This window comes from Marmota monax, unplaced genomic scaffold (genome assembly GCF_021218885.2).
Source record: "Marmota monax isolate L192 unplaced genomic scaffold, Marmota_monax_Labrador192_F-V1.1 WCK01_AAM20220418_F8-fsc00229, whole genome shotgun sequence".
Taxonomy (NCBI): Eukaryota; Metazoa; Chordata; class Mammalia; order Rodentia; family Sciuridae; genus Marmota; species Marmota monax.
Window position 1 is genome coordinate 1,864,520 of NW_026693707.1, and position 16,949 is coordinate 1,881,468.

At 39.6% G+C, this 16,949-nt stretch overlaps 1 protein-coding gene across 4 annotated transcripts; it reads right to left on the reverse strand.

Annotated features, from left to right (window-relative positions):
- Positions 1 to 2,468: 2,468 nt before the first annotated feature.
- Positions 2,469 to 16,127, reverse strand: Havcr2 (hepatitis A virus cellular receptor 2). Of its 4 annotated transcripts, none has more exons than XM_046459954.2 (7): positions 15,838 to 16,127; positions 14,512 to 14,850; positions 13,336 to 13,419; positions 9,299 to 9,342; positions 7,760 to 7,883; positions 5,628 to 5,664; positions 2,469 to 3,423 (listed from the first exon to the last, which is right to left on the reverse strand). In XM_046459954.2, the coding sequence occupies exons 1-7, from the start codon at positions 15,896 to 15,898 to the stop codon at positions 3,264 to 3,266; spliced, it is 849 nt and encodes a 282-aa protein (XP_046315910.1). In that variant the 5' UTR covers positions 15,899 to 16,127; the 3' UTR covers positions 2,469 to 3,263. The 4 variants fall into 4 exon arrangements, with proteins under 4 accessions (XP_046315910.1, XP_046315909.1, XP_046315914.1 ...); XM_046459953.2 differs by having other exon boundaries at positions 7,760 to 7,886; XM_046459958.2 differs by lacking the exon at positions 13,336 to 13,419.
- Positions 16,128 to 16,949: the final 822 nt, after the last annotated feature.

Here is a 16,949-nt window from a genome sequence, read left to right on the forward strand (position 1 = left end):
AAAAACCAAGATCCCAGGCCTGGCTTACTGTCACATCCTACTGCCGACCTTGACCTTAACCCATCCAGGTCCTCATTTCTTCCTATGAAAAGGAAAGCAGACAGGAAAACACTGCTATAATCTTTAAAATTCAATTTTTATTACCAAAGAAAATGGATAAAATAATTAAAGTATAACAGGAAAAAGAAAGAAAGAAAGAAAAAAGTGAAAGTCTTTCCCAACCTTTTGTCCCAATGATATAACAATATTAATTTTGGTATATTCTTTTTTGTTGTTTTTCTTTTCTTTTTTTCCATACTAGGAAGGGAGACAGGGTCTCACATGTGCTAGGTGAGTACTCTACCACTGCATTACATTCCCAGACCCTTTTTAAATTTGGAGACAGGGTCTTGCTATGGTGCCAAAGCTGGCCTTGAATTCACAGTTCCCCTGACTCACGGCAGTGGAATTATAGGCATGCAACCACTGCGCTCAGTCTCCCATAATTTTAAGGACAAAACAAACAAAAAATCAATTACATACACTTAGTCTAGAACTACTTTTCCTTTCGCTTAATCGCAGAGCTTTGTCAAAGGACAAGTAGCATCAGAGTCATGAGAGCAGAGTTGTTTTGTTATGTTTGTTGTTGTTGTTGTTACCAGGGATTGAACTCAGGGGCTCTGAACCATATCTCCAGCCCTTTTTTGCATTTTATTTAGAGACAGGGTCTCACTGAGTTGCTTAGAGCCTTGCTAAGTTGCGAGACTGACTTTGAACTCTTGATCCTCCTGTCTCAGCTTCCCAAGTAGCTGGGATTACAGTGTGCCACTGCCCCCTGCTGAGAGCAGAGTTTTGACTGCTTTGGTCACTGCTGTTCTAGATATCACAACAATGCCTGTCCAAGAGTAGTTGCTAATAAATGTTCATTGAATGGACAAATGGACATGAATTCTCCTTCCTATCAGACTAAGTGACATTTCATGTGGCCAGGGATTTGCCTTTTTTGGCCCCGCTCCATGATCCCAGCACCAAACACAGTGCCAGAACATAGTAACCACTTAATAAGTATTTGTTGAATTAACCAAAAAACTCAATGAAACTTCCTAGTTCGTTTTAACTGAACCATTTAATCAACAATTTTTCGATTGATATAGAAAATCTCTTATGAATACCCTTGCAGTAATCATATTTGTATAATATTCTTGTTTAAAGATTTTTATAGGATAGGAATATCGTTGGGGAGAAATCATTGATCTGGTCCAAATGTGTTCTCATGTTCTTTCTCACTAGAATTTCATGATTTTTATAAAACACTTGTGTTTAATTTGTCAGCCTGTATGAGAACTGCTGCCTACAATATTAGTTTTGCAAAATGATCTCTCTTACATATCAGCTATAGAAAGCCAGTGCTCTCCAAATCTCTTTATTTATAGCCGAAATTCCATCTAATTCACACAATAAGACTTCCAGAAAGACTTGTAAAAACAAACGGGCTGCCTGCATGCTCAGTGACCAACATCTTCTCTGTTCAATCCAGTAGCAATTTCCTCCTCAGCTAGCAGTGGAGGAGTGATTTTCAGTCAGCAACACATCCATATTGTTGATTCACTCCCCCCCCCCACACACACACACACCCAGTATTGGGTATTGAATCTAGGGGAATTCTATCGCTGAGCTACACCCAGCCTTTTAATTTTTTGACACAAGGTCTCACCAAGTTGCCCAGGCTGCCCTTGAACTTGTGATTCTCTTGCCTCAGCCTCCAGAGTCAGGGATGACAGACATATTTCACATTCTTTATGTGCTAAGGAAGGCAGAAAGAGAAAAACATAAAAGAGTAACAAGATCCTGAATAGAAAGATGTTATTGAGAAACAAAGGCCACTTTGGCCAGATAAGAACAGATATGGAAGCTTCAGAGTATTTGTGAATTCTTCGAGAAGTTACAGACTCGAGAAGTTATAGACGCGTGCTCTGTCTGAGCTCTGCAATGGAAAGTCTCTCCAGAAAGTTCCCTTTCTGCATTCTGAAGTTATTTAGCAAGTTTCAGAGTCAGGCAAGAGCCTGGAAGGCAACAATAAACAAGACAAGGATAGTCTCTGCTATCTTAGAATTTAAGTTCAGGGACCACTGTCTTTCCATTAAGGGGTCTGATGCTGACAAGACAGATTGCTGGAAGCCTTTGCCTCCTTTTCATCAGGAAACAGAGTCTCAGTCACTAGTTCTTCTGTGAAAATACAGCTCCAGTTCTCTCCATGAATGGAGAAGTTGGGCAGAGATATTTCCCTTTGAGAGTGCAACAAGCAAAACTTGGCCACACACACACACACACACACACACACACACACTCCTTTTCCCCATGTTCTCCGGCCACACCACAGGCCTGCTGAGTTGTCTTCTTAACTGAGGCAGAGGTGAGCACTTACCATTGGACAGGCAACATTCAAAAAAGCATAAACTCAGAGGGAAACTTCAAGATCATTCCTTTCTTTTTTATTTATTTTTTAGTTATAATTGGACACAATACCTTTATTTTTATGTGGTGCTGAGGATCGAACCCAGCACCTTGCACGTGCTAGGTGATCACTCAACCTACCGCTTAGCCCCAGCCCCAGCCCCTCCTTTCGTAACTTAACCTTTTTTTTTTCTTTTCTTTCTTCTTTTTCTTTTTTTTTCAAGCTTTTTATTTTTTATTTTAAGATAGTATCTCCATAAGTCACTTAGGGCCTTGCCAAGTTGCTGAAGCTGGCCTCCAACTTGGAATCCTCTTGCCTCAATCTCCCAAATTGCTGGGATTACAGGTATGTACCACAACATTCGGCTTATTGGACCCTTTTAAGGATTATAGACCTCCATGAAAATCAGTGCCCCTTTAGACTGTCTGTACTGAAGAAGAAAAGCACATGTCTCGACACACAGTATACTCTACATTTTCAGGAGCTTCACAGTCACATCATAAGCCTGAATTTCTTGGAGAGATTTCATATCAAGAATCCCTAATGTGCATAAAAGTACATTTGAAGTCTAATGCCCATGATTGGCAGTCTCTGGGTTGGATACCCCTGTTAGCTGGGATACAGAGGTAATGATGTACAGCAAAGGTCACGGTTGAACCCCAATGTGAGCTAATTATCTCCAGAAAATAGGAACACTCTTCTTCATGCCCCTGGACAGAACCTGTAAAACCAGTTAGCTGACACGTCTTAGTTTTGAAAAAAACAACACCAAGGTCAAAAATGAAGGTGCTGGATTCAATGGCATAAAAAGGTGAGAACCCAGAGGTGGTCAGTATTGCTGCTCACTGCTGATATAGCAGTAGTCCTCATTCGGGTCCTCCATCTCATATATGTTTTCCTCAATGATGTAGATGTTCTCCTCTGAGCGCATCCTGTCTGCTGCTGCATTTGCCAATCCTGAGGGACGGGGGTTGGCCAGCGTGATGAGACTGTGAAAAGAAAAGTGTTGGGGTTGATTTAAGCATTCCGCAGGCAACATGGAACGAGGTTAAAAGATTAGGCTTTAAGATGGGTGTGGAGGCATGCGCCTGTAATCCCCGCAGCTCAGGAGGCTGAAAACAGGAGGATCGCGAGTTCAAAGCCAGCCTCAGCAATGGCAACTCAGTTAGACCCTGTCTCTAAATAAAATACAAAATAGGGCTGGGGATGTGGCTCAGTGGCCAGGTTCCCCTGAGTTCAATTTCTGATACCAATAATAATAATAATAATAATAATAAGATTAGGCTTTGCTGAAGAGACATGTATGATCTTTGATTGGATGTCGACTGGGGGGAAAAGCCATAAAATAATTCGGGGACTATCTGAGAAAATCTGAATTAACTTCATTTTTCTTAGATAGAAAAACTGCTTATCCTTATTCTTAGTGGTCAAAAGCTGAAATGTTTAGGTGAAATGTCAAGATGTCTACAACTTCCTTACAAATAGTTCAGAAAAACCCTTGTGCATATGGAGAAATGGACAAAGCCAGAATGTGCCGCATGCCACATGTGGAGTTCAGGTGGAGGTTCTGTTGTTCCTTGCACTGTCATTCCAATTTTTCTGTGAGCTTGAACAATTTCAAAAGGAAAAATAAATGGGAACAATTATGTTGTAGATCCAATCAGACGAGAGTTCAAATTCTCTGATACATGCTAGCTTTAAGATTTGCATAAATCTTTTTTGTTGTTGTTTTGGTTTTGGTGGTGGTTGTTGTTTGAGTACCAGGGATTGAACCCAGGGGCTGTCAATCACTGAGCCACATTCCCAGCCCTTTCCATATTTTTTTGTTGTTGTTTTTAATTTTGTGACAGGACCCCACTAAGTTGCTTAGAGCCTCACTAAATTGCTAAGGCTGGCCTTGAACTTGCAATCCTTCTACCTCAGCCTCCTGAGTTGCTAGAATTACAGGCGTACACTCTGTTTTGTTTTCATTCAAGAAATAATTAGTATGTTATACACTGTTCTATGCAACTAGAGAGATAGAATTGAATGGAACACAAAAATCCCATAGAGGTTAAGTGTTAGTAAACTTTGTGTTTTAGTATCCTTGTCTGTAATATGGAAATAATGTGAGTCCTGCCTCACAGGTCAACCGTGAAAAATACTAATTTATTCCATCATTAATATTGATTGTTAATAGGATCAGGCACTATTCTGGGGATACAGTCATTAATATGGCAGACAAGTTCCTAATTTTCTGTGGAGTTTACAATTTGTAGACAGGGATGAACATTAATCATATAACTTCATAAATGATGAATTAATTCCTATCAATGTTACCTCTGAATAATAATCATATTTCCCAATTTCTGCTTTAATGAAGAACACTAATCATTGAATATTTTACTTGTTACTTTTTTGACTTCTTATTACATGTTATTTTGTCTTTATAATATACCACATTTATCTTAGTCTAAAATGATCAGTGATTTAGATAGTATTTAATGGACAGTCATTTGCTTCTCAAAATACATTACATTCTTGTAATGCACCAAATGTTACTAAAACTGGAAAATCTGATAAGGGTGTGACTTATGTCGATCAGGAATGGATGGTGTAAATAGTAAGGAATGATGATGAAGACAGGGACCCGAATTAACTCTCAGCCCTGACTACACAACAGAACCACCCAGAGAGCTTTCAGAGAAACACCTGCTCAGTCCTCATCATCAAAATTCCAATTCAGTTGCTACAGGGCTGGTCCTGCATCAGTTGGCTTAAGTGCCCTGGTGATCCTATACATCATCAGCTGAAAAGCCTGAGTGGGGCTATAAAAACCCTGAAAACAGACTGGTTTTCCTGTTCACTTTGGTTACCTCAGTGTCCAGCCCTGACCCCCCTGGACATAGTAAGTGCTCAATAAGTTGAGGTTTCAGTTCACTGAAAAAAATCCCCATTAATACAGAGATAAATAAGCATTTCTTAATAATAGGGAGATAAATTCTATACCTTAACATTAGAACTAAGGAAGCTAACCGGATCAGGGAGCAAACAGAGCAGCATGTTAAATTTGCATTTCATAATTAGATTGCAGGCAAAAGAAATACAAGCTTAGACCCCCCAAACCCCAGGCCAAACCTTCTCAGGGCAAAAATCAAAGCTATATTAGGGTAGGGGGCCGCTCAGATTCTCCTTCTCCCATTCCTATTCTTACCTTGAATTCTGTAACTTCTTTTTCCTATGAGAATACCCTAGGTACAGAGGAAAGTAAAATGAATAAATGTGCTTAGGTAAAATAAATAAGAAATAAAATGGGCTCACTGTGGGTAATTGTTGTTTAGGGAAATCTGGTCTCTGCTTAGAAGAAACTAAATCAAACTCCCCATGTGTATCTTAGTTTATTCTATGTACTATGCTAGAAAATAAAGAAGATGCATTTTCTTATTTAACAAATACCACGAGGCCTCTTCTAAGTGTCTGGCAATTTGCTAGGTATGGTTGACACAAAGGTGAATTGTGAGTCCTAACTTCACAAAGCTTGCATGGGAGAAACGAGAAAAAAGAGAAGAAAGCAGATAGGGTAGAAGGAAAAGAAAAGAGTAAGTAAGTAGAAAAACGAAATAATTTCAAAGTGTGATGTAGGAGAGAAACCAAAACCACACTGAAACAGAGAATAGGGCAACACTCTCAGAAACTATCATTAAGTTCAGCTCTGAAAGAAAAGAATGAGTCAGCTGTGTCAAGAGCCACGGGGAGCCTTCCAAGAAGAGAGAAGCCCTAGGAAAGATCTTGGTGATTCTCTGAAACCAAAAAGTGGCTAAGAGAACGAACGGCCCCAGGTGAAGGCTGAGGAGTAAGCTGTGACTAGGGGCCACAGGACTTTTCCATCGTGATAAGGAGTTAGGGTTTTATTTTAAGACCTATAGGAAATCACTGAAGGACAGAGATATGGTCTGTTTGGGTGTTAGTATCACTGTCAGCTATGTGGAGGAAGGAGGGAGGAGGAACAAAGAAATGGGAAGAAAGCAGAGAAGGCAGTGCCTTATAGTAAGGTGGTGGCCAAGACATGCAGAATGAGGGATTTTAAATATATTTTGGAGAAAGACTTCAGGAACTGAAGTTGGACTGCATCTTAAGAGGTAGGAATGGGAGCAGGATGACTTCTGCATTTCTGGCTTAAACAACGAGACAGACAATGGTAAAATACGATGGAAAAGACCAGAGAAGGAAGGTGGAATAACATAGAATTGGAAGCTCCGTTTTGATAAATGTGTGAAATATCCAAGTGGAGCTATTGACTGGGCAGTTAGACAAGGAAAAGCTACACTTCAAGAGCTGACAGGAGTCAGGCATGGCAGCTCACGCCTATGATCCCAGCTACTCAGGAGGCTAAGGAAGGAGGATCACAAGTTCAAGCCTCAGCAATTTAGGGAGTCCCTGTCTCAAAATGAAAAATAAAAAGGTCTGGGATGGGGTTGGGGTTGTGGCTCAGTGGCAGAGCACTTGCCTAGCACATGTGAGGCACTGGGTTCGATCCTCAGCACCACATAAAAGTAAATAAATAAAATTTTTAAAAAAGGGCTGGGATGTCTCTCAGTGGTAGAGCACCCCTGGGTTCAATAATTCACAGCACTGAAAAAAAAAGTCTTCTTAATTAATGATATGCAGAAAAGATACTGGAATCAGTCTGCCTGAATTTAAATCCCAGCTCTGAAACTTGCTAATGGTGATGATGATAAAATGTATGTGAAACATTTGACACAGGACCTGCCTGACATGTGGTAATCACTGAATAATTATTAGCTATTATTATTGTGAGGGTTTAGGAGTATAGTGGGTATTTAGCCTACCTAATCACCTTTAGGTACAAAGTTTTATACACACACACACACACACATACACACACACAAATATATATATATATATATATATATATATATATATATATATATATATATATATACAAATATATATATATATATATATATATATACACACATACACACACACAAATATATATATATATATATATATATATATATATATATATATATATATATATATATATATTTGTGCTGGGGATTTAACCCAGGGCCACTTTACCACTGAGCCACATCCCCAGCCCTTTTTATTTTCAATTTTGAGACAGGGTCTCACTAAGTTGCTTAGGGTCTCCCTAAGTTGCTGAGGCTGGCCTCCAATCCTCCTGCTTCAGCCTCTGGAGTTGCTGGGAGTTACCATGAGTTACCATGCCCAGCACAAAGTCAAATTTTATCTCGTTTTGTTCTCATTCCAACATTTCCAGTTCCTATCGGAGGGAAAGATAAACCATATCCAACAACTTACATTTGAGAATTAAAGCACTAAAGATAAGCGTAAGAGCCAACCCAGCAGAGATTCCTACTCCAATATAGAGGCCTCTTCTGGTGGTTGCTCCAAAGCTTTGGAACTCATCAGCAAATGTGGATATCTGCTATGCAAACACAAAACAGGATTTAAGATGCAAATGTTCAGAAATTAGCTGTGTACTCAGCCAATACCAAGATTTGGAGTCAGACCATCCCTTTCACAGCATCACAGTATGGAAGGGACTTTAAAACTACCCCTGATCTGTCTCCTTTTAGACAAGCCTCAAACCACGAAAGAAATGGATTAGTTTAATTATTGGAGTTAACAAAGAAATGGAGTATTCTCTTCTGTACTGTGGTTGTAGAAAGAGCTCTTAATAAATGGATCTCGCCCCACACTCCAAAAAATGGGCTTTTGAGTGGAGTCCTGTTCTTTTAGCATACCCTGTGTCCCCCCAGAGAGTTTCAGAGTGGTCCACACTGAATGCTTTGCAGTGAAACCCCTATTTTCCCAGAAATAATGTAACAAAAGAACCAGGACTTGGCAATCAAACAGGGCTGGATTCAAATCTTAGCTCTATCACCAAGTGTTAAGTGAACTTCCAGAATTATTGGAAAACCTAAGTTTATATAATATAAAATGCTTAGCACAAGGCCTGACACATGATAAATGTTCAATCAATGGTAGACATTATTGCTACTTCTCTAATTAATTTATTTTTATGATAATCGAGAGACATAAAAAATCCTCCTATTTCAAAAATTTCAGTCCATGTCTTCCTTTAAAACCAGTAGTAGTGGGGACTTTTAAAACAATTGGGGAAGAGTTAAACCTTTCATTTATTCAATAAACATGTACACATTTATTCAATGCACATTATTTCTGCAGCAGCTGGACTGTGCCTGCAAAGTATTGTGCAGTAAGCACTGTGGTCACACAGAGGTACTCAAAAGGCAGTCATTGATTGCAAAGAGGGAGGGACAAAAACGGGATGCTGAGGGCCAGATGTGAACATACAGGTAGGAGATTCAGTCAAAGTAACACAGACTCCCAGATGTGCCCTCAAAGAATTTTTAAGTCACCATTACAAGCTTGATTTCTTGTGATTTTTCTTTCACTCTGGAAATGTGGGGAACACTAAAACTATGGTAAAATCAAGTATTACTTTATGCTTTAATGACATAAATTCTTGGCTTTGAATATTCCGGATTGATGTTCTGTCAATATAAATGAACAAATTTCAGAATCAACCTTTTGCCTGGGATATAAGGGAAGCAAGAAGAAGTGTATTGGAAGAAGCTAGAAAGTCTTAGAAACTTCCACAGTGGTAACAACTGTAAAATTTGAGAAGAGGGACAACACGCTAATGTTTCTTCTTTTCGGTTTGTCATCATCAACGCATTACAGACAAGGAATCTGAAGCTAAGGGGGGTAAGCCTCCTCCATCCCAAGGAAATGGTAGGTGAGAAGACGTCTAAAGCCAGATTTTCTTTATGCAGTTGAGATTGTTAGCACACACACACAAAAATTACTTACTGTTTGATTTTTATCATGGAAGGTCCCCAGGGTCTGTGTTTCCACTACACAAGCACAAACACACACAAATGAGGGAAGATAGTCAATAGTTAAATTTTTTTTTTTTGTATCAGAAAAAGCTGAATGATGTCTATAATCCTACTTAAAACTAGTTCTTCCCCATCGTCTTCACAATAACTAATTGAGAGACAACAGAATTTACTGATTGCTTATAAATCAACTTCGGATGACCAGGAACATTCATCTAGATAATGAACCCTAACTATTTCTATTTCCTGAAATACAGATTTTTGTCAGGAAGACTTATATTGAATATGTAGTTTGTTTTATCCACAGGGGCTTTAGTGGCTTCTACAAAAATTCAATAGCAATGATGACAGTCATTATATTCTAATTAGACTTTGAAAGAAATGAAAAAAATCCATTTTCTAGAAAAAGTTTAACATTTATTCATTAGGAGGGAGACAGAGTATTCGGTTACCTTCAAATGAAAATAAGAACTCTAGCTACAATTTACCAGGACCCAGGCATTGTGCCAAACTCTTAATGAAGTATCTCACTTAGCATTCGAAATAAGGATCCTAAAGTGTCAGGACTGTTAGTCCCCTTAGACAGATGAAGCTACTGAGGGTTAGGGAAGTTAAGTGACTTTCCAAGGTCACAGAGTTTAGTGAATGATAGAAATGACCTTCCAATATAGGTCCACTTGGTTTCAAGCATACATTCTCTACCATCTACCCTCACAACCTCAAAGACCACGCTGCTCAGCTGTCAACTCACCATCTTTCCTTTTGGTTGATTTGTTTATTTCTTTTATCTGATTAAGTAGTCAAGGAATAATGTATAACTCTATGCCAGGTTTAGGGGAGAGCAGCAAACCTGATGGAACAGACCTTGATATTTTTTTAAAAATATTTTGTTAGTTTTGTCAATGGACTTTATTTTATTTAGTTATATGCAGTGCTGAGAATCAAACCCAGTACCTCATACATGCTAAGCAAGCACTTTACCATGGAGCCACAAACCCAGGCCCCAGACCCTGATCTTGTGGACACTATATTCTAAACACAAATTGTTTGTCAGCTTTGGGAAAACAAAACATGCTTCCTCATTTTTATGACTAAGTCAGAGACTCTTAAACTCCTTAAACACCATGGATGTCTCCTGGAAACCTTGAAGTCTAAACCCTTTAAGATGCATATCAGGTTCAACTAAATAATAGTTTAGCAGAGTATGATTTCAATATTATAAAGGTATACTCTCATCCTAAAATTATTTAAGAAACAGATATGAACAAGATTATATTTTGCCTATTACCTGAAAGGAATTTAGCAAATTAAAGTATAAAAACCACAATGGAACTGCTAAGTAAACATGAATCTTAACCACATGCAAGATTTTCAAGTGAAAATCCAGTTTCTGCTTCCCTATAATTTTGGCTGTTGGCCTAACTGTTAAGACTGACTCTTCTTCTTCTTTTTTAACTTCATTTGCTATGACAATGATCTATAAAATGGATGGAGCACATTGAGTTATCAAAGCCTATTTTCACAGATTTCCCCATCAGCCAAGGTGGGGGGGACAGTTGGAAGAAGTTGCAGTGTTTCTTTCTGGAGAACCCAGGAGGTGGGTGGGTTGCAGGCAGAGAGAATATCAAAGTGTATAAATGCAGTGGTCCCTGTCTGCTCAGCACTGTCTGTGTGCCAGACATGGTGCTTAGCACTATTAAAGCCACAATCCCATTTAGTGCTCACCACAACAGGTATGTAAGAGTATTTTCCCCATTTTTTCAGATGAAGAGACTGAGTCTTAGAGAAGTACTTTACCTATGATCACAGAAGTACTTTACCTATGAGAAATCTGGAATTCAAACTAGTCTTCCCAGAGCTGAGGACTCACCCATGACCCAGTCCCACCTCCTTTAGGAAGAAGGGAGAGGACACTTGTCCTGTGTTCAGGTGGGTTTAGCACATTCCACAGCCCTGGGAACCCTGGCTTTTTAAGGCTTCACTCCACTTTATATTGAACATATTAAAAGCAACCACATCACATTAAACAAAATCATAGACTACCTATGAATTGACTCACCTTGATTAATTGACATAATGTTACATATAGGCAAGTTGTTAGATGTTCATTAACTTCACTTTTAGTTTTGTTTTCCTGTTTTGGAGCAATTGCCTTTTGGGGGAGGGGGCGGCGGCGGCGGCGTTGTTGGTTTGTTTATTCAACTATTTTCTTAAATCAGGCCCTTGAAAAGCTCAGAAATTCTATCTAGGTAAAGTCCCTATATTCTCTGATGAAAGAGATGGCCCCTTTGTTGTTGTCTTGGAGGAGAGTAACTAACAAGCAAAATCTAAGGGGAAGGGGACTTCGGCTCATGGTATAGGCAAGGAAGTGAACTCCCTATGTCCTGTATGCCTGCATGTGTGATATACAGCAGGTACCTACTCAGTGGTGATATTGGAAGATGCATGGAAGCACAGGGTGGAAAAGTGGAACTAAATGATCCCTGACGTCCCACCTAGGTCTATATTTGTAAGTTCTTTAAAATAAAACAATGGCACATAATAAACACCTGTATGATTGATTAGCCCACAATGTGGGTGATCATCTGTTCCTGCTGTATTTAATTTCCTCACTAATCACAAAAGAGATGACGGCTTCCAGTCACTAGAGAACAACCAAAGCCTGAACCTTTAAAGAGGTGAAGTTAATGACTATAATAATAATAACTAATATTTAAATGAATTCTATAGGCCAGGTTCTATGCTGTATTTACACATACATTATCCTGTTTACTCTTATTATTATTATTATTTTTAGTTGTAGTTAGACACAATACCTTAATTTTATTTATTTATTTTTATGTGGTACTGAGGATCAAACGCAGTGCCTCACATGAGCTAGGCAAGTGCTCTACCACTGAGCCCCATCCTCAGCCCCTACTGTTTATTATTTATAGTACCTCATGAAGTAGACACTGGTATTGCCTTCCTTGCACAGATGAGAAAATTGAGATTCAGAGAGGTGGGAAACTTTACAGAGCTCATAAGAAGAGCTTGATTTTGTACCCATTCTACTTGTCACTGAAGTAGTTAACCATAATCTCATTCTTCCTTCTGATATTATTCATGGCAATAGCTAACCTATATTGAGTAAGTACTATAATCAGTACTGAAACTAAGCATTTTAGATACATTTTCTGACTTAAAACTCTTAAGGCATGACTTATATGGTCTATAGCATTATGAGGTGACACTTCCCTATTTTTAACCTCAATTTACAGAAAAAAAAAAAAAAAAAAAAAAAAACGAGCTTCATAGAATTTGAGAGAGACAAAGACTCGGACCAGGAATCATAGCATTAACATCCTTGATCAAGGTGACCTGAGGTCTGTATTCTGTCCTACCTTCTCTTCTGAAGTACCTTGGTGAACTAGCTAAAGAATTAATCTGAGGAAGCTGATGGGCTTTATTCCAGCTAGAGAGAAGTCTAAAAGTCATCTAATCTAAGAGTCCCTGAACACGGATTGGGGTGAATACATGCAGAAATATCACTGGTCCAAGAATAAATCAGAAAATAATGAGGATGATGTAATAAGTTTTTCCATTAAGTTAGATTTACTTAATATTTAAATAAAATACTTTTATTAATTGTTTAAAAGTTAAATAAGATTAAGAGACAATGTTTTTTTTTAATGAAATAATGGCAATAGATACTTTTCTTTCCTTATTTGGCAAATATATAGATCACCAAAATTCTTTCTTAGCATGGGTGGGGAACTTCACTGGGTCATGGAATCCAAAAGTCTCCAAACTCATTCTTTGAACAGAAGAGGAAGTTAATGTCCTGAGAAGTGAAAGAACTTGGCCCAGGTCACTTAGCTAGTGTGTAGCTAATCCAGAATCTGAACTCAAGATGTCTTCACTACCACCTTCACCTCAAACACTATTTCAGGTGCAGAAAAACATCCATGCCTCATCCTCTGAGCTCAGTTACCAGCTAAAGGCTTCCTCCTATGCCCCATGTATTACCTGAGCCATGTCCCTCGGTGGTAAGCATCCTTGGAAGGACTGTAGTAACATCTCTCTGGGCAGTTGGAGCTGGGTTGACCTTGGCTAATGTCAGAAACCAACATTAAGGATGAGACTTCTCTGAGTGCAGAGAGCTTGTTTCAGAGAATCAAAGGAGCAGCAGAAAAAATGTGAAAGACAATAAATGAAGACAGACACATCCTCAGCTTCCAAACCAAGCTGAACTCCTTCATTGAGGGAGAACACACACTTCAAACTTTTGACAGAGGTAAGAGGCAGTCATCATTGTGACAGTCTAAATATTAATGGAACTAAGAATCACACAAGTGGCCATACCCAAGGCTTTGCATAAAATATTATCCATTCAGTTGCCTATATGTAAGTATTATTATCATATTTTACAGAGGAGGTCACAGGGTTCAAATAACTTTTCTAAGATTATGCAATTAGTACAATGCAGAGTTGGATTGGAACCTGGCCCCATTCGGTCACAAAGTATGTGCCCTATAAATCTTAAAACATACAAGAACCTGAACCCCTCCCCCAACACACATGCAAAGTCCAGTGGTTCACATCCTGGTTGTATCTGGGGTAGAATCCATGAAAAGCTGATGTTCAGGATTCCATCTCCAGAAATGCTGATTTCTCTGTTTGTGGGTGGGGCCTAAGCATTGTAGTAGTTAAAAAGATCTCTGCAGATGATTTTCTTGTTGTTGTTGTACCAGGGAGAGAATCCAGGGGTGCTTAACCACATCCCAAGCCCTTTTATTTTGTATTTTGACACAGGGTCTCACTAAGTTGCTTACGTCCTCATTAAGTTGCTGAGGCCAATCTCAAACCTGCAATCTTCCTGCCTCAGCCTCCCAAGTCAGTAGGATTACAGACATGTGCCACCATACCCTAGCTTTTCCAGGTGATTCTAATGAGCAGTTAGGGTATCTAATCACTAATCTAGGCTGTCTTCCAGTTCTGTAGATACCATCCAGGACATTCAAAATATATTGGAGGGTGTTAAACATTGCTGGAAATCACAGGTAGGGCTTATAAAACTTTAGGTCTTCAGGGTCCATCCCCAGAACTGTAATTAGGGGACTCAGAGGTAGTAAAAAATCAATGTTTATTGTGATTAAAATGTGAATCTTAGGCATAGAGAAGGCATGCAAAGATTCCACTCACCTGGTTTGATGATCAACTCCACATTTAGTTTGTAATCATTCATTGGTCCTCTAAACTGGATCCGACAACAATAGGTCCCACTGTCAGCTGGAGTCACATTCACTATGGTCAGGGACACATCACCTTTGTGTAAATTCCCCTTTAGCTGGTATCTGCTGGATTTCTGATCTTTCACATTCGTTTCATCAGTGCTGAGCACCAAATCCTTACATCCAAATACAGGACAGGACTCCTTGCCCCAGCACACAGGCACAAGACTCTCTGAAGAGATGGGGTTGTAGCTGCAGGGCAAACTGGCATCCTGACCCACCTCAACTATGTATTCCCCTTCTGAAGACACTGAAGAAAGAGGGAAGGAGAGCAAGACCTTGAGTAAGGCTAGTTTATTTTAGGAATACAGCAAACAAAGCTCTATAGAATGCAGAGGAGAACACGGCTGATGCCCCCTTTGGAGGATGGTTCACTATGCTAATGTTTGAGCAGCCACAGAATCACCAGGAAGCCTTGTGAAAACATGAATGGGGGACTCCACCACTGCAGTTCCTGGCACAGTTGGTTTGCGGTGGAGTCTGAGAACATGTATTTCTAACAGTTTCCAGGTATCGTGGGTCCTTGACCCTTCCTATCAGAACCACCACTTTGAGAACTAGGAGAAAATTGTGGACAGTTCTGTGAACATGAGAAGACACAGCTGTTGGAACAGACGAACAGAAAATCTCATTGTCAGTCAGGAACTACTTACTCATCAATCAAGGGTGGCTATCCAAACACAAATCTCTCTTTTTTTCAAAAGGTCCAGGGGCACAGTGAATAAATAGTTTTGGCCAAATAAGAAGCTTGTATATTTGAAGCCACTCACAGGTTGTTTTGAGGTTTAAAACTAATTCCTTTTACAGCACACACACATTTATAGGTTAAGACCTTCAAACAGTATAAAAAGTGCATCAGAAGTCTGACTTCCTCCCCCACCTTTTTCCCATTTCCCAGTTCTCCTCCCTAGAGCCCACATTAAGAAATGTCTAGATTTGCCCTCTCCTTCCCAATGCATACACACAAAGAGGAGCCTGGCGTACATTATGCTGACCCCTTGGTATTTTCAAAAGCATTGTGATTGAGAGACATTCTATACCAGTATATTCAGTCAGGCTTACTGTGTGTATCATGAAATATCACATTTATTTACCTACTCCTCCACCGGTGGACATTTAGGTGGCTTCCAAACTTGTACCTCAACAAATGATGTTGTGAGGACCACCTTGCATCTCTTGCTATCTTGCCCTCCGTCCAGCATCATTCTCCAACTGTAAATAACCACACCACACTTACTTGTAAGTAGCAGCAGCAGCAGAAGTAACAGGATACCATTAAAAGAAAGATGTGAAAACATGGGCTCTTCAGAGGAAGAGTCAGAGGATGACTCTGTTTAGGCACAGTTTGAACTCTCCAGATGAACTAAGTGTTTTCTCCAACTGTCTCTTTCCTCCACAATCACATGAATGGCAGCTACTTCTGCTGATTGCCAGACCACACTTGAGGGTGTCTAACTACCAATGATGTCTGTACTGACGCTGCTAAATCTTCAGTCACATTAAAAGAAGCCCCAGTTGTTTGTCATACCACACCCCACATATCCTGTGAACATGATGATGTTTGTCCTGGTGCCTCAACAAAGAGGAAGCAATATTTCAGAGGAACAAAAGTGTTAGTCATAGCCAGTAGAAAGAACCCTCATCTTATTACTTAGGTTAAGTAGGTCCGAAATGGACAGTGTGCAAGTTGGGCTGGTTAACGGGGAATATAAAATGCAGTCATACGGTTCATGCATTCATTCAGTCAGTGCTCATAAAGCAGGTACTCTATGCAGGCACTGAACTAGGAGCTGGAGAACAGAACAATGGATGGCAACTTCCTTATCCTCACATCCATAGACAACTGCCAATATGATCATGACCCAGTTCTTGTCCTTGTTCTAACACAAATTCGTTCATGTCCTATACCTTGTTGAATCTGAGCTTCCTCACTTAGAAATTTATAAAATGAATAGGTGATATATGCACAGCTCTCCACTCTAATAGTCTGACTTCGACCTTCAAACTTTCAAACCCTGCCTTTTAGGAAAGTCATATTCCTCTCGGTAATGCTTTTTTACTCCCTGACTTTGGATGGAATTGAGGAGACCGGAGTATTCTATTCCATCTCATGAACACAAGGTACTCTCACTTTCGGGGGGCTTCTGGCATGAACTGCCAAAAAATGTTGTGTTCCAGCCACACCATTCATTCTTGAGGCAATACTAGCCCCACGTGCCCTCAGCCCTGGGAGAGTGACTTTTATCTAGATACCTTAAATCCCAAAGCTTCTTTACAAAAGGGAAGTGAGTTTACAGACTGAGTGGTTTCTGAAAACACAGTTGGCCTTCCTCTATGTCTTGCCTTCCT

Bases quoted from the DNA above. Each gene is read 5' to 3' on its own strand.
- Havcr2 (XM_046459953.2), bottom strand. From the start codon at position 15,898: ATGTTTTCACATCTTTCTTTTAATGGTATCCTGTTACTTCTGCTGCTG. The intron at 14,851-15,837 runs GTAAGTGTGGTG...CTCTTTCTTCAG, and splicing joins GCTGCTGCTGCTACTTACAA to TGTCTTCAGAAGGGGAATAC. The intron at 3,424-5,627 runs GTAAGAATAGGA...TTCTTTTCACAG, and splicing joins AAGAAGTTACAGAATTCAAG to TCTCATCACGCTGGCCAACC.